Source organism: Melozone crissalis, unplaced genomic scaffold (genome assembly GCF_028551555.1).
Source record: "Melozone crissalis strain CALT ecotype California unplaced genomic scaffold, PUWL_Pcris_2 ptg000045l_1, whole genome shotgun sequence".
Taxonomy (NCBI): domain Eukaryota; kingdom Metazoa; phylum Chordata; class Aves; order Passeriformes; family Passerellidae; genus Melozone; species Melozone crissalis.
The window spans coordinates 27,720,646-27,741,001 of NW_026535823.1; the positions used below are offsets into that span (position 1 = coordinate 27,720,646).

General features: G+C 43.3%; 3 protein-coding genes across 5 annotated transcripts in view; 1 reads left to right on the forward strand and 2 right to left on the reverse strand.

Moving 5' to 3' along the window:
* The window catches only part of SLC1A7 (solute carrier family 1 member 7), a 47,774-nt gene extending 41,832 nt beyond the window's left edge, over nt 1-5,942 (reverse strand). Inside the window, exons 1-2 of the mRNA XM_054285979.1 lie at nt 5,802-5,942; nt 4,655-4,734 (exon numbers count right to left, since the gene is read on the reverse strand). Coding sequence (XP_054141954.1) covers nt 4,655-4,734; nt 5,802-5,942 — 221 coding nt within the window. The remainder of the gene's footprint in view (nt 1-4,654; nt 4,735-5,801) is intronic.
* A 1,524-nt stretch (nt 5,943-7,466) lies between these two features.
* Nucleotides 7,467-13,950, forward strand: CPT2 (carnitine palmitoyltransferase 2). Its single transcript, XM_054286114.1, has 5 exons — nt 7,467-7,610; nt 8,404-8,484; nt 8,592-8,698; nt 10,294-11,598; nt 12,437-13,950. Exons 1-5 carry the CDS (start codon nt 7,489-7,491, stop codon nt 12,766-12,768), a joined length of 1,947 nt encoding a protein of 648 aa, XP_054142089.1. The 5' UTR covers nt 7,467-7,488; the 3' UTR covers nt 12,769-13,950.
* A 551-nt stretch (nt 13,951-14,501) lies between these two features.
* Nucleotides 14,502-20,263, reverse strand: CZIB (CXXC motif containing zinc binding protein). 3 transcript variants are annotated; one of them, XM_054286115.1, is made up of 8 exons: nt 20,041-20,263; nt 19,843-19,916; nt 19,705-19,761; nt 18,912-18,993; nt 18,429-18,460; nt 17,970-18,047; nt 15,554-15,619; nt 14,502-14,811 (listed from the first exon to the last, which is right to left on the reverse strand). In XM_054286115.1, exons 1-8 carry the CDS (start codon nt 20,246-20,248, stop codon nt 14,734-14,736), a joined length of 675 nt encoding a protein of 224 aa, XP_054142090.1. In that variant the 5' UTR covers nt 20,249-20,263; the 3' UTR covers nt 14,502-14,733. The 3 variants fall into 3 exon arrangements, with proteins under 3 accessions (XP_054142090.1, XP_054142091.1, XP_054142092.1); XM_054286116.1 differs by having other exon boundaries at nt 19,833-19,916; nt 20,041-20,129; XM_054286117.1 differs by having other exon boundaries at nt 20,037-20,082.
* Nucleotides 20,264-20,356: the final 93 nt, after the last annotated feature.

Consider the following 20,356-nt stretch of genomic DNA (forward strand, 5'->3'; position numbering starts at 1 on the left):
GGTAAATAAATACAGAATGTAATAATATTTCTAAGCTTAAAAAACTAAACTGTTTTTACCAAAGGGAATATAACCAGGCTGTTACAACAGCTAAACAGTTTGAGTCTGACCTGACAATTCTTTTCCCATTCTTACTGCTGGCTGCTAATCAAAGTCTTAGAAAACTCAGCCCTGTATCTCTTTCCAGATAAAAGCTTAATCATATAAACAAGGAGGGTGCTGGAGTAAAGGATGCAACTTTCTATTACATATATAGGTAGACATATAGGACAAAGAGAACTCAGTATGTTCAGCTGGTGCCAATCTGTGTAACTCTGGCTTTAGCCTGCTTTTTTGAACAACCAGACATCAGCATTAGAAATGCCTCAACAGTGGTAAATTATTCAATGTTATTCCAATAATACAATATTATTCTTCAAAACTTTGCAGTTATGACAAATCAGGTTTCAGTACCAGCCTCCACAAAAAGCTTAAGTCAAAGCAGTCATGCTTACTGAAAATCAATTTCTGGCCCACTGGGAAATGATCAGTACAAAGCTGGTAAACATGTGGGGCAGGGAATGGGCACAGAAATGCTCTGAAGGAAGGTGACAGTGTGTGAGTTGTGTCACAGCGCCTGGCAGCACCCCTGGCCTGTGCTGGAGCTGCCACAGACAGGAGCAGGTCAGAGGGCATTGTCTTTAGCAAACGTGAGAAGATATTAAGGGAAAAGTTGAGCCTTTGTTCCTCTCCCATTCTTTTGTATCATGCAGAGCACAAAAACATTGACATCAGATTGGATTACTTCAAGCATTTAAGAAGCTGACAAACTCAAGTGGCGCACAGGTATCTCTGCCAATCAACTTGTCCTGGAAACAGGTGGAGGAATCCTGTATGTGTGTGTGTCTGTGGAAGTTTATAACTAACCACAGTGAAAGAAAGTGGAAGGTTTATTGTTTTCTGGATAGGGAATGGTACCGGCCATCCCCGGGATGCGGGAGCCCGGGCAGTGACACCGGCCATCCCCGGGCAGTGACACCGGCCATCCATGGGATGCAGGAGCCTGGGCAGTGGCACTGGCCATGCGGGAGCCCGGGCAGTGACACCGGCCATCCCCGGGATAGGGGAGCCCGGGCAGTGACACCGGCAATCCCCAGGCAGTGACACCGGCCATCCCCGGGATAGGGGAGCCCGGGCAGTGACACCGGCAATCCCCAGGCAGTGACACCGGCCATCCATGGGATGCGGGAGCCCTGGCAGTGACACCGGCCACCCCCGGGCAGTGACACCGGCCATCCATGGGATGCGGGAGCCCTGGCAGTGGCACCGGCCATCCCCGGGCAGTGACACCGGCCATCCCCGGGACGCGCGGAGGGAGCGAGGCGCCGGTGCTCGGTGTCCCGGCAGAGCCGCCCGGTGGCCGCCGGCTGCATTGCGGGGTATCCCGAGCCTCCGGCCGCGCCGGGAATGCCGGAGGGACAAGGAAAGGGCGTGGAACAAACCTGGGCAGCGGGATCTGCGTGAGGGGTTTGATAAACACAACTTCAGCACAGGATGTGTAAGATTAGTGCAATACAACAAGGATGCACAGGGAACTGTGCGCCTGCCTGCTGGAAAACCTGAGATCGGCTGAAAGCTGAAACGTTTTGCGTAAAAGGAGAAAAATACACTGTTTGCATTGTCCCTGTCAAATGAGGATCGAAGCCTCTGTTCCAGAGTGAATCAGGGAACTTCAGAGCTTCTGCAGCTGATCTTTGAGGCTTGTTGAAGACATCTCCTTGTCGAGCTGAGTAAGAGCTTGAACAGTGTCTAAATGTGAAACTACGAATTCAGATTTGGCTCCTGTTCTCTCCGAGCTCTCTTAGTATTTGCATTCTCAGGTCTAACAGCAGTATCCCGTGTTTACACATATAGTAAGCAGTGTAAACTAGTAACTACAGGCTCTAAAATTTGGTCTTGTAAGGTTCCATTACTGATTATCCCTTGGGCAGACATGAACTGTCAACTATTTGTAATTTTCTTTATCTTTCCAGCATAAGTGTTGTGTGGGTACCTGTTCTCACAACTGAGAAAAGCAAACTCCACACTCAGGGGGTACTGACAGGTATGAGCAGGGCTCAATCTCAGGCAGAGGATGGGTGCAGTAAATATGTACTTATTTCAGAGTTGTTCTGGTGCTATGAAGCTTTTTTATGTAATCAGATAACTGAAATAATTTCAACCCCCACCCTTAATGAAGGTCCATGCCTTCAACAAAAACAAAAGCTCATGCAGGGCTCAGACTGACAGGCTAGTGGGTGATGGTTGCTTTTCCAAGATTTTTCTATCTATGGGAAAAGAAAGAAATAAGACCACAGCTGACAGGAGACATCAGAAATAGGTACAGGAGCTCTGGGATAGAGCAGTTCCAGGAGCAGCAATAAATTTCAGGAAACCAAGAAATTGTACATTGAAGAAATGACCTCCTATTGTTTGACAGATTTCCTCTGCATCCAAGGAACTTTTAAAATAAACATCATTCAGAGATACCTGACTGTATCATAACTTCCTCATTTCTAATGAATGTGATCTGCAAAATTCTGTTTTAACTCTCTAACAATCAAGAGGTCAAGAGGTAGAATACAAATTTTCAGCCATTTCTGTTTAAGGCTGGATTTCTGCTAGTGGAAAACTAGATTTTTTAGTCTATTTTCAATCTTCTGACCTATCCAGTTGCCAACAACCCTTCAAAATAAGCTCTGGACTTGGAAACAGGATAGTTTGCCCTAAGTCTCTCTTTAATTTTCCTTTCTCACCTCTCCTTTTCTTTACAAGTAATTTCTTCACTTATGTGTTCAAAGTAGAACTTGCATTAATTTCAACTAGGAGAGCAATAGTTAGAGTTCTTTTTATGGTGCTGTGCTCCTGGCTTTTGTAAACAATAATAGAGAGTAATTTAAAAGATAATTTAAATGCCAGTACTCTGGCAGGACAGGCTGAAGATATCCCAAATCCACAAAGAAATGCAAAAGTTTAAATTTGCATGCAGATTGATAAAAATACAGTACTGGTTTACTGATTTTATGAAATACATGTGTGGAAAATACTGTCCTTGTTATTAAAAACCCCAAAAGACAACCAGCTAAAAATGCCCAAACTGTACAAGAATGTTGTTATATCTGGAGTGTTTTTTTCCTGCAAACCTTGCCATTTCAGTTTGTGCTAGCAGGCACTGCTAGTTTGTTATACAGGGAGATGGACTCACACTTGCAAGGAGAATGGAACCTCTTTGAAGGTTTGTAAAGCTTCTGTTTTTCCACCTCAGAGGACACAGTGCAGCTGCTGTGACAGTGAGGCTCGGAGCTGTCACATCTCCAGGCAGCTCAGAGCCATCGCAGGCTGTGCCAGAGCAGCTCTTTCCTGCTGCGCTGCTCTTCCTAACATCTCTGAATATACTGGAGGATCTAAAGGACTGCACATTTTATGGAAGGACACATGAATCTGCTCCAACCCTTTTCTTTCCTCCATACTATGTCCCTTCCTCATGTAAGACTCTTGTTTTCTTTGGAAAACTTTCATTTCACCTCTCAAAAAAATCTTCTTGCATGTTTTGTGTTGGTGTTCTCTAGATGCATGGGCCAGGACCAGGTGTGAGTCTATGGCTATAAAGCAGTTTCATGCACAAAGCACCATGACTCAGCTTTGTTCTGTGAAAAACCCTGAGGAGGCAGATGTCAGGGTAGATGATTTAAAAATAAAATTAGTGCTGTTAATCCTGTTCATTTTCAACAACTCTCAGTGATCTGAAGACTAGAAACTTGTTTTTTTCATATAGTGGAAGATGAGGTCTTGATGTATGAATTAGGTTTCAGAACTGGAACCAAATATTGCAGTAATTTTTCCTCAGCTCTGTTAAAGTTAGCTTTGTTACTTTCCCTTTAATAACCTCCCAGCCTTGGGCACATGAGGGAGTTTTTGGCCATCCAGCTGGTGGTGTTTTGGGACTGCAGTCAGTGGAAGGCAGTCAAACTTAGGGAAAAGCCTGCCCTAAGTGACACTCTCCCACTGCAAAGGCAGCTGCCATGCACCAGTCAGTTCCAGCACTGAGATCATTAATTCTGCCACTGATAAAGTGCCACCACTAAAGGCTCTATCTCTAACAATGAAGAAATCACTTTCACTTCCAGCCAAAGCCAGCTATATAATGTTGGTTCACTGGAGACGCAGGGTTTTTTCAATATTTATCATACTATAAACACATACAGCACACCTCAGAATACTGCAGGACACTATGAATTAACTGTGCTTTTTCACTGTATTTGTACAGTGTATTATTTCAATTGTTTAGATTTAATGCAGGCTTTTTGATAAAGTGAATTATTTATTCCATGTACTTAACTTCTAAGTAGCTTGAAGGAAAAGGTCTTCCATTACAAGGGAAAAAGTAAACAAATTTAAAACCCCCATCTCATTAATTGTAAAGCAAATAATACCTATATGAGGTAGAAATGATGTGTGGCAGAAATGATCCTATCAACTAAAATACATGTTTATAGCTCCACTATAAATATGAATGTGAGGCAGCTCTGATGCCTCTGGCACCGTCACCTAATTCAGCCACAACTAAACCATTGTGATGACAAATCTCAATTAGAAAACTTCAAAAGTTATTGGAATAATAATTGTCTTCACTTACCTTGAGACAACCAGAGGGAGAATCAGCATTTTCAGCATCCTCATCAATAACTCACCAGGAAACTGGAAGTAACTAATTTCCTGGAAATACATGAAGAGATGCTTATTGTTTTGAGCTAAAGACTGGCTGTCTTCACAAGTGCTGCTAGAGCTGTGTGTCAGATAACATTGCTAGAATCTGCACCTTTGGGGCAAAGACAAGGTGGCGAAGATAGCAGGCTTTAAAAGGGAATTTTAAAATTATTTAGATTACATAATGTGTTCTTATTCAATAAACACACAGCATTGTTTGTTCCTTTACAAAGGAAGACAAAAATGAAATGTGCCATCTCTTGGAGACTCTCTGAATATTGCCCTGAATAATCTCTCCATTCTGCATTTTGTCTGTTTTCCTAGATGTGTTTGAAGCTATGGCTTGGACACAAATGATGTTCAGACAGTGGTTTGCAGTAGCTGAGGCCAGAATTGGTTTAATTTAGTTGCATTAGTAAATGCCTTATTTTTTAACTGAGATTTCTATTTTGTGCTCAAACAGTGCATTTGTTAAAGCATGTTGTTGTCTAGCCTGTCTGACTGATAGAGCAGAAATGAGCACCAGCAAAGGGCTTAGTTGAAGTATGCAGGGGGAGAATTCCCCAAGTGACTTCAGTAACATGTTCTGCTAATGATGAGAAATCTCAAATTTATTAATATGAAACACCATTAGTGCAATATAAACATCTGCACCCCTGTGCATCTGATGCTGAAAAATATTCCCAGTGTTTTCTTTAGCTGTATATGTTCCAAAGTAGTATAAAATTCAATATATTGCACTACCAGTTTCTGCAGACCTGTATGAAATGCTACATTTCATCTAGCTTAAATGCCCACTGTTATTATCCATACCTGCCACATCCTACTATGCTCCCGCTGTGCTTCCCAGGAGTCTGAGGGACCAGAACCCTTTGCTAATCTATTGTTTGAGAACGTGTGAAAAGACCCAAAGAACAGCATAGATCGACAAACAGATGAAATGAAACAATTTTAACAAACACATTCAGGTGACTTTTACCTTCCAGAGCCCACCCTGCAGTTCCCCAAGGTACACATGTCTTTTGTTATGTAAGTCTGGCATTTCCTCTGCAGGGACTTGCTGGGAGCTCTCTTACCTGCTGGGAGAGGCGCCTGGTCCTCAGGAAGAAGCCCAGGAGGCAGCCGATGGTGACGGACAGCACGGAGAGGATGAGCAGCCCGTTCCTTTTACAAACATCCTTGATCCGAGCGAGGATTGCGTCCAGGGCCACCGCCATGCTGTCCTGCCTGCTCTTTGGAGAGGAATCAGCATCCCATGGGGAGAGAATTCACTCGCTCCTCTTGTTGGGGTGCACAGATCTGGCTCTGGATAGATCAGATCAAAGCACTTCCAGTTCTGCTTAGCTGACCCGCAAGGTCACCCCTCTGCCAATAGCCACCAAGCAAGCAGCTGGCATTATTGTTCCAAATTAATACCAGCAATCCTATTATCAACTACATCATTAAGAGCCTGGAAGAAGATTAGGGGGCTCTGGAAAATTAGAACAGAATGCAGTAGTATTTCTAAAACAAGACCAGTTCAAAACAAAGTGACACTCCTGGGGGAAAGGCGATGGATTCCTCAGTATCCCCGGTTTGGGGTCTGGACACCCAAACCCAGAAGGGCGACCCTGCAAGCCAGCATTCAGCCAGGGAACAGAGCAGGTTTCCCAAAGGGCAGGGCAGGTAACATTTCAAACAGGACTATCACAGCAGGGCAAGCTAGGTGAAACTGGACCTCATTAATTAAAGCAGGCTTGGTTTTTTTTGTTTTCATTGCCAAAAAAAGGCTGAATGAGCAGCATGAGAGACACGCATCAGACAGGAAATAGCCACAGACTGGAACATGCAAGGACACCTTCTGTCACTGGGCATTTATTATCTTGGAAGTGAAATGATTTCACTTTTCTTCCAACCACTATGTTGATTAGAGTAGGGCCAATTTACTTTCAGAGGATTATCAGACTAAGCCACAGGGATTGCTTTCCTTTGCTGTGTCCGCATTCAATCCCAATGCTGATTTTAATGCTGGTGAGTGTCTGATAAAAATACACCACCATAACCATTCACATGCCACGCTTTCTTGTGAAAGCATTTCTGTACTTTTTGGTATATTCTGAGATTATTCAATGTTTTTATGGAAAATTTTCCCCACAGTACAACTAGGTTGTGTGTTTATAATATTACATTTTATACCGTGATCAAGTATTTGTTGCTGCATGCTCATGTGTGAGTGAAAAAAACCTCAGGAGAGATTAAACTGTTCTTTTTGGGGGCAGGATCTCAGTCCTGTGTAGTCAGTAGGACATATGGATACACACACACACAGAAAAAAAAAGCGGAGTGGGAAAATAAAAGAAAAAAATACGTGGAGTCCGTATGTTGAACATAAAAAGAAGTGGACTGCAGAAAAACAAGAGGATTGCAGAAAATTTTATTAATGAATCAGAACGTTATATTAGTCTGTATGTAAGAGGACTGAGGCTGAACCGCCCCAACACCCAGGTAACTTTGCTACCCTAGTGGCACGGATCCGACGGACTTTTGGAACAACAAAAACGCTTCGCTTTTCCCGTTCGTTCCCGGGGCCCCGGGAGGAGTGGGCGGGGCCCCGGGGAGAGTGGGCGGGGCCATGGGAGGAGCGGGCGGGGCCATGGGAGGAGCGGGCGGGGCCATGGGAGGAGCGGGCGGGGCCATGGGAGGAGAGGGCGGGGCCATGGGAGGAGCGGGCGGGGCCATGGGAGGAGCGGGCGGGGCCGGGGTCGGCGCGAGCCTGACACCATCATGGCGGCTCGGCAGCTGCTGAGGGCGGCTCCGGGGCGGCGCGGCTACAGCGGCGCGGGCGCCGCCGAGTTCCTGCACCGCAGCATCGTGCCCACCATGCACTACCAGAAGAGCCTGCCCAGGTACGGCGGGGCCGCCGCTCCGGGGGGACGCGGGCAGGGCGCGGCGGCGGCGGCCCGGGGTGTCCGCTGAGGAGAGGGCAGAGGGAACGTCCGCCCCGGGCGCCGCGGTGCGCGGCTCGCTCGGTGCGCGCTGTGTGCAGCGGAGCCGGTTCGGCTTTCCAAGTGTCAGTGTAAGCGGGTTCGGCTTCCCCGGTGTCAGTGTAAGCCTGCTACTGAAACTGTCCCTTGGCGCCCGAACCCCGTGTTGTAACGGGAGTGTGCTATAGGAAACAAAACTCAGGCTCAGAGGAAGTTGACAAAGATACCGAATAGAAAATTTGTGAGAAAGAGATGTCCAGCACCCAGCTGTGAGGGGGTGGGGGCCGAACAGGGCTGGCAGCCGAACCATTCCTTCTACAGAGCTGCCTCTCCTAGCAGCGGTTCCTGACACTATTTCCTGTGAGGGATTAGCTCCATCACTGCAGCACCTTCGTAAAAAGACAGTCAATTTGGTTTTCTGCCTAATTTCCCAAGAATATGATGGTGTGCTGACTCGTGTCCATCTAGTTCCTTGCTTCTCTTATTCCACAAGAAACTTATGAAGCATTTCAGTATTAGCCAAATTTATGTATAATAGTTGTATACAGTATAGTGTGTGTATAGTATATATAATAGTATAAGGAAGTAAGGTATAAGTATATGGAAGTATAAGTATATGGAAGAAAGGAGGCAAAGAGAGATGACTGTGTGAGAAACAGGCTTCATTCATAGCCTTGCTCATCAAGTGTACATCTCTGTGTTCCACTTCCTGCAGACTGCCAGTTCCCAAGCTAGAAGATACAATTAAGAGATACCTGAATGCCCAGAAACCACTTTTAAATGATGATCAGTTCAGGTATGGACAAACACACATTGCAGTGTCATGTTCTGCTTCAAAACCAAGTGTTAACATAAGAAATGGGACTTGTGACAACATTTTGACTCTTTTCTTGATTGTTGTAGGAAAACTGAAGAACTTGCTCATGACTTTGAAAAGGGGGTTGGAAGAGAGCTGCATGAGCAACTGGTTGCTCAAGACAATCAGAACAAGCATACAAGTTACATCACAGGTTTGTTGTCCTCCTGTGTGTAGGACAAGTCTGTAGGTCGTCATACTTCATAATTGCTCATGATACCATAGGTATTATAGGCTGGAACTTTAAGTAGCCCAGAAACTTGGAATAACCTGCTCTGAACACCCTCTGTGGCTGTATTTGAGCTATTTCAGAGGCTGGTAGAAAGAAGAATGCTCATTATCCAATGTCATCTATTCTGCCAGAATTCTGGGCAGATAGATACTGGAACAATGGTATTTTTTCATGAGTTTATAAGGTTTAGGTTAAAGAGGAGCTTATTTAGCACTTCCCTTAAGGAAACGGAAGCAATAATTTCCAAATAATTCCATGTTATTTAGCAAGAAAAGTAAACTTTGAGGGAGGGGAGGGGTCACAAAGTATAACTAAGTTTGGGAGGCAGAAGTGATCAGTAGTTGGGACTTAAAAGCCCTTAAAACTACAAAACTATATTCTTTTAAAGAGCCAAAGAAAAGGAGTGACAGAAATAAGAAAATGAGAATAAATAGAAACAAATCAAGAGAGGGAGAGCATGTGTATAGATTTTTCTTATTTTTGATTATTCCTCTTTAGTATTACTTCCACATTCAAGTGTCTGCTCATGAAAGTATTGGGTAGCAGCAGAGATGGAAATAGTCAAATACCTATGGGAGTAGAAGTTTCCATGTTGCCCTGTGAATGCACTTCTGTCCTTGCTGTCTGTTCAGACTGCCTGTTAAGGTGTCAGCTGCCACACAGTCTAGAGAATACCAGATTTTCACAAAAACTGCTCTTTGGTTTGTTGTATTTTCCTTTCCATTCACTTTGAACAATGTCTTGGGTTTTAAGTGGTGGCTTTATGTTGTTCATCGGTGCTAACCAGTATGCTGCTTTTTGTCTATGAATGGTGGAGTGTCTGTATTGTTTTTTGTTCAGTTATTTTTCTTCTTTATGCCTCATAAAAGACCTGTTCCACTTGAAATTGGTTTCTGAAAGAATGTAGAGTTGTTTCCACCCTGGACTTTCAAGTCTGGGGTTAGAAGGCTACGTGTTGATGACAGATGTGGTTTTAAAACTGTAGATGAGTGTTACTTACCTGTGAGCACCTGTAATTAAAGTTGTAATTTAGCCCCTGGAACAACCCATTGCCCTTCTTACAATCCAGGTAGAAGGTTCAGCCTTCTAACCTCAGCAAGATGCACTCAGTGATAGAGAGTTGCAGAAATTAATAGTGTTCGAGTAGGTAAAGGCATGAACCACTCCAAATGTGAGGCGTGCACCAAAATAGAGCTGGGGAGCTGCACTCTATGTCCTGGCAGTTAAGGTCTATCATTGAGCCATAAAGAAAACAGGGAGTTGGCCCTTGTTGCTCATGACATGGACACCCTTGACATGGATTATTCCAAACCCTGTATTTTTATGATTAGCCAACACTGTCCTTCTTCATAATGGGGGTTTGGAGAAGCCTTGGGTGAATTATTTCATATGTTTGTCTTGTTTAAAGGCACTTTGATGTGTGTGATTCATGATTACTGTTGGACTACATGACCTTCTTGTGTGACTCAGGAAGCTGCTTTTATGTTCTGACCTCTTTCTCAACTCTCAATTTTCAGGTCCCTGGTTTGACATGTACCTAAAAGCACGTGAGCCTCTTCTTTTGAATTTTAATCCATTTATGTCTTTTAAACCTGATCCGAAACCAGAATACAACAATCAGCTCATACGAGCTACGAACATGACTGTTTCTGCCATACGTTTTATGAAGACCTTCAGGGCTGGTTACCTTGAACCAGAGGTTTTTCACCTCAATCCAGAAAAAAGTGACACTAAGCTCTTTAAAAAAATTATCAGATTTGTGCCTTCTTCAATTTCTTGGTTTGGTGCCTACATGGTTAATGCTTACCCCCTAGATATGTCTCAGTACTTCAGGCTTTTCAATTCTACACGGATTCCTAAGCTCAGCAAAGATGAGCTTTATACAGATGAAAAGGCAAAACACTTATTAGTGTTGAGAAATGGAAATTTTTATGTGTTTGATGTTATTGATAGAGATGGAAACATGCTGAAACCCTCAGAAATACAAGCACACCTGAAATACATCCTTAGTGACAACAGCCCGGCCCCGGCCTTCCCTCTTGGCTACCTCACCAGTGAAAACCGAAATACATGGGCAGCGCTGAGGAAGAATCTACTGGACAACGGCAATGCAGAAGCTCTTCAAAAAGTAGACTCCGCCATGTTTTGTTTAACTTTAGATGATTTTCCCATTAAAGACTTGGTGCACTTGTCCCACACTATGTTGCACGGAGATGGTGCAAACCGCTGGTACGACAAATCCTTTAGTCTTATCATAGCTAAGGATGGCACTGCAGGAATTAATTTTGAGCATTCCTGGGGAGATGGTGTGGCTGTGCTCAGGTTCCAGAATGAGATTTTTAAAGATAGCACCACGACACCAGCCATCAGCCCCCAGTCCCAGCCTGCTTCAGTTGACTCTTCCAGAGCAGTGCAGAAACTTGACTTTAAGCTGAACGATGCCTTAAAAGCAGGGATTACCAAAGCCAAAGAGACATTTGATGCCACTGTAAAATCACTGTCTCTTAACATGATTCAGTTCCAAGAAGGGGGCAAGGAGCTTCTAAAGCAGAAGAAGGTGAGCCCGGATGCTGTGGCTCAGCTGGCCTTCCAGATGGCTTTCCTGCGCCAGTACGACCAGACCGTGGCCACGTACGAGTCCTGCAGCACTGCGGCGTTCAAGCACGGCCGCACAGAAACCATCCGGCCTGCCTCTGTGCACACAAAGAAATGCTCTGAGGCCTTTGTCAAGGGACTCTCCAATCACAGCACTGGGGAGCTGCAGAATCTGATCATGGAGTGCTCCAAGTACCACGGCCGTTTGACAAAGGAGGCTGCTATGGGTAAGTGGGAATGCATCGAACATCCTCCTTTTGCACTAAAGTGTCTATAAGGTTGCTGTAAATATTTACAACTCAATATTTTAATGCTGATGGATGTCTAATGTAAACTTGACAAAAACAGTAGCAGAAGGTTCATTCTCACTCATTTCTTGATAGAGAGGAGTGCCTCTGTGCTTCCCACAGCACCTTTCATGTGTTGAGAATTTTTATACTTTAGTTTTTTCCTTAGGGCAGTTGGACTATTTGAAGATTTACTTAGTGCATGTTGAACAAGAACTCTGGCTTAAGTCTGAGGAGCTACTGTCTTATCTCTGCAGGGGATAAAGGCTTTAACAATTTCCAAATCAAACTCATCTTTTGGCCATGCTACTCCTGGCATTTTTGTAAATGCTTTCTTTTGAACTGTCCTTCCCAGAAGCATTAAAATTGATAGCAGTAAAACTGACTGTTGGATATGATCCCCTAGAGTCTAAAATTTGCCTTGTTTTGTTGGTGCAAGATGCTCTTTCTCTTTAGATTAGTAAATTTTAGGGAATGCTTTTTCTTAGCCATTAAACAACTTGGCTATGTTCAGGTAAATAGTTAACCAAAGAATATGATGTAGTATTAAAATAGTCTTTAACACTCACTTTTATGTACTCTCCTGCTCCTGTTGAGCCTTGCAGTAAAACAAGCAGGCCCTGTTCTCCTAGGATATGGGCATGAAAAGTCTGAAAAATATTTCTTATCAGTACAAAAATAAACTCCAGTTGTACAGACCTCCTCTTTTGTGGCTGAGGTGAGTTTGCTTCCCACAGGAGTCAGGCACCTCTCTCACAGCTGTTTTTCCTTCGTGCAGGCCAGGGCTTTGACCGGCACCTGTTCAGCCTGCGCCACCTGGCCTCGTCCAAGGGGCTGCCCCTGCCCGAGTTCTATCAGGACCAGGCCTACGCCCGCCTCAACCACAACATCATTTCCACCAGCACCTTGGTGAGCCCGGCTGTGCAGCTGGGAGGCTTTGGCCCCGTGGTGGCTGATGGCTTTGGAGTAGGGTATCAGGTACAGGATGACTGGATAGGTTGTAATGTTTCCTCTTACCCGGCTAGGAATGGTAAAGAGTACCTTCAGTGTATACACAAGGCACTAGAAGATATCTTTAATGTTTTGAAGGGCAAGAAAATTCGTAGTTAGACATAAAGACATTGGAACACTTTACAGTTGCAGAACAAAATGCAGATTATGTCTAATTGACATACTAATTAATGTTCAGCATGGATGAGACTGCCCAGCCTAACTGGCTTCATGTATCATCACTGAACTTGAATACTGTTAAATTCAGTAGGAAGTGCCTGTTAAATTCAGTAGGAAGTGTCTATCCATTTCAAAGAAATCAATTACAGACCTTGAATGCATTTCAGGAAATACAGACATGAACTACATCAAATTAAGTAACAGTTCCATGTGTTCTTAAAACACATAATCTAAAATAAGCATTTTTATTGAGTTAATGAACTTGGAATACCTGTGTTCCATGAATGTTTGGACAGACTACACTACTGTGATACCGCTCTTGAACTGTTTGGTTTTAAAAAAATACATGCAATAATTTTAAACATGGAAGAGTGGTTCCATTTGCACTCTTGCAGTAAGCTTGCTTACTAACTTATCTCTTTAAACTTGAATTTATATCAGAACTGATTGTGCCTCAACTGCTTGAAGCCTTTTCACTATAACAGCTTTTAGAGACACAAAAAATGAAATGGGAGGCTTTAAGAAACCTGCAGTCACCAACTGGGTTGTTAAACTGACTGGAAAAGATTGTATTTTAATAAAGCTGTCTGTTAATAACCACAAGGTTCTTTTATTGCTATATCTAAATCATACAGCATGGACAGACCCTTTATCAATAGCTCACGTTTCTTACAAAGGTTGGAAAGAAAACTGCTGCAAGCATTCTGCACTCTGGTATGTAGATCTTGAATTCCTGCCTTTTACCCCCTTGATTTCCACTCTTTTTCTTTTGGGAGGCCAAGTCTTTTTGTGGAGCTGAATTGCACAGTGGTGGTGGCTTCTGTCATCTGTGTAAATGCAGCTCGTGTCCCACTGGCACGGACAACCAAATGTGTCAGCAGAGCAGGAAAGCCTGAGCACATTGGTTGGATGTGACAGGTCAGGTTCAGAGGCTCAGAAACTACTTCCCTTTGCTCTTCCTTTGGGTATCTCAGCTTCCAGGTTCTCCCAGGGTCTTTTTCATTTAGCACAGTAAGTGTAAGCAATACCCTGTCCTGGAAGTATGAAATAAAAATGTAATGTAGCAGGAAACAATAATCAGACCAAAAGTCTGAATAAAATTCACTAAAGATTGGCTGGGCTTTTTTTGGGTTTGTTTGGTGGTTTTTTTTTGTTTTGAAACATGAGACCAGCTGGCAGGATTGTGAATGCACTCGCCAAGGAGTACAAAGTCTGTGTTCACCTAAAAATCAGGTTTACTTAATGACATACTTGGAAAGATAACTTGCTTTTCAGAGGACTGTAACTGTGTAAATGTCAGCAGCAGTCAGGCTTAGTAGGTGTTCTCAGGAAACTCACCTCAGTCTTTACCAAGAGGGGCAGAAAGCTGCTTAAAGGTGTAGCTGTTCCCTTGAAGAGTTAACACTGCCTTTACTAGTGCTTGCAGCCATTTCCTCACAATAGGAGTGCTGAGTGAGAAGACTTTATTTGCTTATGTTAGACAATCAAATGTAGGTACTTCCTGGTGACCAGCTACTAAAACCTTTAAGGCTGTAAGTTGTGTAAGCAGTTACTCAATGCATTAGCTAAGCTACAGCCCACCAGAACCATGTAACTCCCAAACCCCACAGCCTTAAGGCCATGGCACTGCTCAGTCAATATGTGCTATTTTCAGTTTGTACTGAGGCCATCTCCAAGTGCTCCATGGGAAATATTTTATTAGGGCATGGAAAGTACAACTCAGCAATGTTGGTCAAAGGTTGAACTCAGTCTTGGAGATCATTTCCAACCTAAATGATTCTGTCAACTTAGGTTTCCATTTCTGAAGTGCAGCCATGTGAAAAAGTAACTCCAAGGAAGCTGCATATCTGATGTTTACAGCTCCTCCATCAATAACCATGTCATAATTTGTCATGGGTATGAACTTCAGCATTTTACAAATTTATGGGTAACTTCATAGATTCCAACAGATTCCTTTGTTTTTTCATCATAGTCATTCCAATCCTGTAGGAAATAAATTTCACAGTGTTAGTCACAAAGGACAGAATGCACAGACTGGAATTCAAACTGCAACTAAACGTTACTCAAAGTTTGGGTCTTAGATATCTGTAAGAAGTTAAATTTTAACAGGTCAGAGTAGCAAGCTCAGTAACCTGAAATTAAATGAGCTTCAGTCTCTGTTTTTATATATATATTTTGCTGGGGTTTATTTTCTTCTGTAGTCCCCAGCCTGTAGTGGACAAGCAGCAGCCATGGCAGGTGAAAGGATTATCTATCATTTACAACACCCTAGTCAGGTGGGTAAGCACACAAGCAGATCCCTGCCAAGTAGGATACAAGGGAACAGATGTGACCTTGAGATTCCTGCTCACACCCAAGAAGATTTGCAAGGTGCCATTATCCTGAGCTATGAAGGACAGTGTCTGTATTACTTTTCAACCTCTCTGTGCACAGGACAATGGGCAGGAATCTTCCTAGACAACCATTTAGTATTCCAGGTTCTTGGTTTCTGGAATTCTTGAATGACTTAAATCTTTGTCAGCTGCTAAGTTAACAAATCCATACTTCTAAAAGGACAGTGTTAGTAATGCTAGTTGTTCGTATGTGATTCAGTTTCTCTCTCCTTCTGTGGCCTTCCTGTGGCTACAGGAAGAGTAAAACCAGTTTAGGGTGTGTATTTTGGAGCAGTGATGTGGGGAAGGCAAGCTTGGTAAGTAGTTTTGCTAGTGAAACAAAAACAACATACCTTTTCTAACAAGTTTATGTCATTGAAAGGTGTGCCAGATTCTGCGCCTTCAGCAGCAAACCCTGCCTGCAAACACATGTGCAGAAAGTTTTTAAATTACATTGTACTGACAAAATAATAAATATGATCATTGAAACATTTAAAGAAGGTAGCTCAACACAAAAATGTATTGTATTTCAATACAGAAAGAATTGGCAAAAAGAATGGGCAAGCTCTTTCCTAGTTAAGGGTCAGTGTAAGGTTGGGACCCTGCTTGTGCATTGGGAAAATTCAATCCAAGGAACCAGAGTAAAATGAGGGAACACTGCTCCTCTATTTTTCCCAGAAAAAAAATTATTTCCAACTATTCTAGATAAGAAAGCTTAGTTCCTAGGTTTATGTAGCAGCATCCAATTACAATTAATAGCTTTGTGTTCAGAGTCCACACAGGCAAAACAGCTTCATAATCCATTGCAAGGAAAGTAATTGAAAATGTGTAAGAAAGCAAATAGTTCTGGCTTGAATACTGGAATCCAAGACACTCCAGAGAAGGAGCAGCTTGTATTGGATTTAGGCACACAAGTGACAAGCAAGCTTTATGTGGAAGGAGGATCAGCTGGCTGAGTGAACAGATTAGTATCCCAAACAAGCATTTCACAGGGGACAGTTCTTCCCTGGCACCACTGTTGCTGTTTTTAAAGAGTGGAGAAAGGACAGCTCTAGGAAGGTGCTCTGGTTTAGCTTCCACAGGAACAGCTCTCTCACTTTAGGGTTCACAGTTGCCAAGCTGTACAGTAAGATTTACTAATTTTAAAAGTACATTTAAAAAATCCCAGCCACTTCTGTAGCATGCAGGAAGGTTTCTTACACTGTCAGTTCTAACTATAGAATTTTATTAACAAGTGGCTAAAAATCAAAGGTAGCTTCTTCCTGGTTTTCTACAAGGGATCTAAAATTAAGGTTTATATCAAAGAAACAAAGAATACTTTCTCTTCTCTAACACTCAAATGTTTTGTGGTGGTAGTTGGGTTTGTTGGGCTTTTTTGATAACTACTATAGTTTAAATAAGACATGCAAGCATTAAGCCACTTTAAATTGACTCCAGGTGTGGTTGTATTATGTGTACCAAAAGTACAGAAAAAATACAGTGATTATATGGCCACATGCCATGTTTAGTGCTAATCAAAAGTGAGATCTAGGGTTGTGCAGAAGCCAGGCTGGCTAGGATCATGCCAATATAAAGCAGTTGACAAAATTGTTTGGAACTGTAGAAGTCACTTGAGCAACAGGAAACTCTCATTTACTGATTTAGGCATCCAGAAATTCACTGAAATACCTCTACAGGGGTTCAAGTGCACCAAACTCAGAATATGAAATTAAAACTTTTGTTACAGCTGTGAAGTCTTTGTTCTGTAATAAAACTGACAGCTAGGATGCAGAGCTATAAACATCTCCTACATTTTGTAGTTTTCCCATGGATTTTTTTTCAAGTACAAATTCCTAAGTCTGGTTGCAAAGCTTTCAAGCAGGAATAAACTGATAACCATTCTGGAATAAAGGAATAACCATTCCTCAAAAAGATGGACTTTACTCAAATAAAGACTTCCCCCAGCACACTGCAGCAGGGTTTCTATTTATATCAAATTCTTTGTAGGATCAGCTTTTTTGGGCTGTTTCTTAGCACAGCATCCCAGTCTGAGAGAAGGATAAGACAGATTTATATTTGTCAGTCTATTTACACCTAATCGGACTGGAATAATGGGTTAAAAATAGCAGGGAGTTAAGTGGCATAGAGCATGACCATGCACAAGAGATGAGTCATTGCAGACTGGCCCTGAAGAATCCTTTAACTCTGAACCTTGAGGTGTGCTCTGCACAGCCTGCAACTGCCAGTGATCTTCAAGCTTTGTCTGCTCAAGCTGCAAATGGAAAAATGCCAGTGTTCATCTCCTGTGGCTCTGGTGATGTCAACCCCAAAGAAAATCTGTTTGTATTTTAGAGGACACACACTGAGGTGTGTTCATAACCTGAGCTTGAGGAGCTCTGTAACACAACAAGGGGCAAGTGGTGCTCTGTCTAATGCTGCACTTTGCCTTTGGGAAAGACTCTCTTTTGCAATGACCCGAGCAGTGAAGATCTCTCAGTGAATTCAGATTAACACTGAGTCACCTGTGAGACAGTTTGAGTACGACTCCAAGCTGTGCTTAGCGTCAGATTTTACTGGCACAGAGAATACCAGTTATTTGTGTTAGCTCTTGGCAAGTTTTTGGTTTGGTTTTTTTCTTGAGACAAATGAAAAACTCAAAACAAGGAACTGTGGAAGGATGGGAATCTGGAAAGGTCCAAGATGTTCCAGAACCATTTCAAATAGTGTGTACTTTACCACTCTAGAAGAAGTGCCTTTAAAGACAGAAACAAATCACAAAGAAGAACTCACCTGTGGTTGAAAGTCAACTGGTTCCAGACCTCGGCATTCAAACTCCACAATGGTTTTGAATTTCTCACTGTCTTCAGCCTGTGATTGAGTCAGAAAACCATCAGTTTCCATCTAATAGGGACAGTGACAAGCATTCGTCTAGGAATGGATTGCTTTAAAGGCAGCATTGTCATCTCTGATGCTCCTAACTAGAATTTCTTTATCTGCCATGAGGAAGACTTTGAAAGGAAGCCTAGAGGGGCATTATATAATCACCTCTGGTTTGGGTGATACAGTTCTGTGCTGGCTTTTGAAATGTATCAGATTATTCTACACTTGAGACTGTAAAGAAGTCTACAAGACAATTTTTGTCCAGGGACAAGACCAGCTTTTTGTGCTCTTGAAAAAGGGTGATAAAGCAAAACTCAAAATACTGTTAATGCTTGTTAATCTTTCACATAGAAGAGGAAACAAACTTACATTGTAAGGCTTGATTGTCTGACTTAAAATATCTAAAAAAAAAAAAAGTATACAAGTGAGTGGCACTATGTCTTCAGTTTCATTCAGCACAAACCAAGCACCAGGATCTTCTTTCAAAGCGATTTCCTTCTACAAAGCAAAAGAAACACAAGAAATGCAAGGTTTTCCTGCTGCTGGTCTTCAAAGGCAGAATTCCATTTTTCTCCCTTCTCCTGAGAAGTTTACACTGCACCATTTTTTCCGTACCAATGCCACAAAGATTTGCATGCTTTTGTAAAATAACAATACAGATGAGTTTTGTTCATGCAGAAGGCAGGACTCACCAGGAGGCCTTGCTGTCCAGAAAGTGCCTTCTGGGAACTCAAGCACCAGTGCACAAGGGCAGAAATCCCTGGTGAAAACTCTTTACAAACTCAAGCAAAAATGGGGACTAAAGGAGAAACTGTGAAATGGATGCTGCCTGGTCAGTGTCCCTGCACGTACCGATGGAGTTCACCCTGGAGCACAGTTTGCACTTCTGCACCATCGTGGCACTTCCTCGGCCGCCCTTCAGGGGAGCACTGTCCTAAAATCCATGACAAGAGAGACTTTTTATCCACTTCAGCTGAGCCACTGCAAAGGTAGGGTAGTTTTTACAACAACCTTTTTAGCTTTTTAAAAATACTACAACAAGGCAGCTTTTTTTTTAACTACAGAGACTAATATTGCAACAAGTTGAGATTATCAAAGAATAATTCTATTCTAGACTTTAAATAAGGAATAATAGATATTTGTGTCTTATCCGTATAGGCATGCTCCACTAATTCTTCAAAATACATTCTTACCATTCAGCTATATGCAACAAAAAGGGATGATTATTGCTAAGAACAGACAAGGATCCCTGACAAATTTTATCCTGCTTTTTCAGCTTCCAAATCAGCTGATTTAGCATGCTTAAATCATATTGATTTACCTAACCTTCTCCAAATGGATTCCATCAGCATCAGAGAAACAGGCTATAGAGAAATATGCCTCAACCTTATTTACAGATACGTTTTTAAAACAGATGTAATACTTTGTTAGCAACGGTTACCATTCAAATGGCACATGTCAGTTAACATTCTCCAAATATTAATTTTAATATGGAACATGACAATTTTTTAAATGCATATAGCTATGAAAAAAACGGTTCTCATCTGGAGGGTAAGCTGTCACATCCTTGATGCGGATACGTGTGTAAGAGGCAGGTTTGCGTTTGCATTTTTGCTCGGACGTAGGTTACGGGGGGCGCACGCACCATCAGCCGCAGGTACTGCCACTTTTCGGAGACTTCACCGCAGTTCCCACATTTCAGCTGGAGAACACAAATCGGAAGTTTGAAAGCTGTCAATAATCAGGGATACGCTCCCGGCCCCGACCCCGCACCTTGAGGTACCATCGGAAGTCCTCGCCCTCGGCCCGCAGCCGGGTGATGTTCTCCAGCGTGGCGCGGAGCTGCAGCCCGATCCTCTGCAAGGCAAGCGGCGGAGCGGCGTCAGCCCCGGCCGGCCCGGCTCCCCCTACCGCCAGGGCCCGCGGGGCTCCGGCCAAGGCTCCCCCTGTCCCCACGGCCCCGGCCAAGGCTCTCACCTACCCCCATGGCCGCACGGATTCCCTGCTATTCCGTGCTCCCGCGGCCGTGCCCTCAGCCAAGATGGCGCCTCCACGCTCCCTGCCGGGCTGGGCCGGCGCGAAGCCGCGTCTGCCCTCAGCCAAGATGGCGGCCGCCACCGGCCCGCGCGCGGGGAGCGGGAGGTGCCTGAGGGGAGGGGAGAAAAAGCGGGAGAGACAGTTTTCAACATTACACATCAATTAATCACTATTTTTTTTTTTTTTTTAAGTCGCAGCGTCTTCTTACAGACCAGACATGTTAAGAGAAAGCAAAAGCGCGGTTTGGCAGCACTGCCATG

What these genes read in the sequence shown, in the direction of transcription:
- CPT2 (XM_054286114.1), top strand. Translation starts at nt 7,489, where the DNA reads ATGGCGGCTCGGCAGCTGCTGAGGGCGGCTCCGGGGCGGCGCGGCTAC. An exon ending in TACCAGAAGAGCCTGCCCAG is followed by an intron (nt 7,611 to 8,403) that starts GTACGGCGGGGC and finishes CACTTCCTGCAG; the next exon opens with ACTGCCAGTTCCCAAGCTAG. An exon ending in TTAAATGATGATCAGTTCAG is followed by an intron (nt 8,485 to 8,591) that starts GTATGGACAAAC and finishes TGATTGTTGTAG; the next exon opens with GAAAACTGAAGAACTTGCTC.
- CZIB (XM_054286115.1), bottom strand. Translation starts at nt 20,248, where the DNA reads ATGTTGAAAACTGTCTCTCCCGCTTTTTCTCCCCTCCCCTCAGGCACC. An exon ending in GAGGGCGAGGACTTCCGATG is followed by an intron (nt 19,762 to 19,842) that starts GTACCTCAAGGT and finishes TGTGTTCTCCAG; the next exon opens with CTGAAATGTGGGAACTGCGG. An exon ending in CTCCAGGGTGAACTCCATCG is followed by an intron (nt 18,461 to 18,911) that starts GTACGTGCAGGG and finishes TTTTTTTTTTAG; the next exon opens with ATATTTTAAGTCAGACAATC.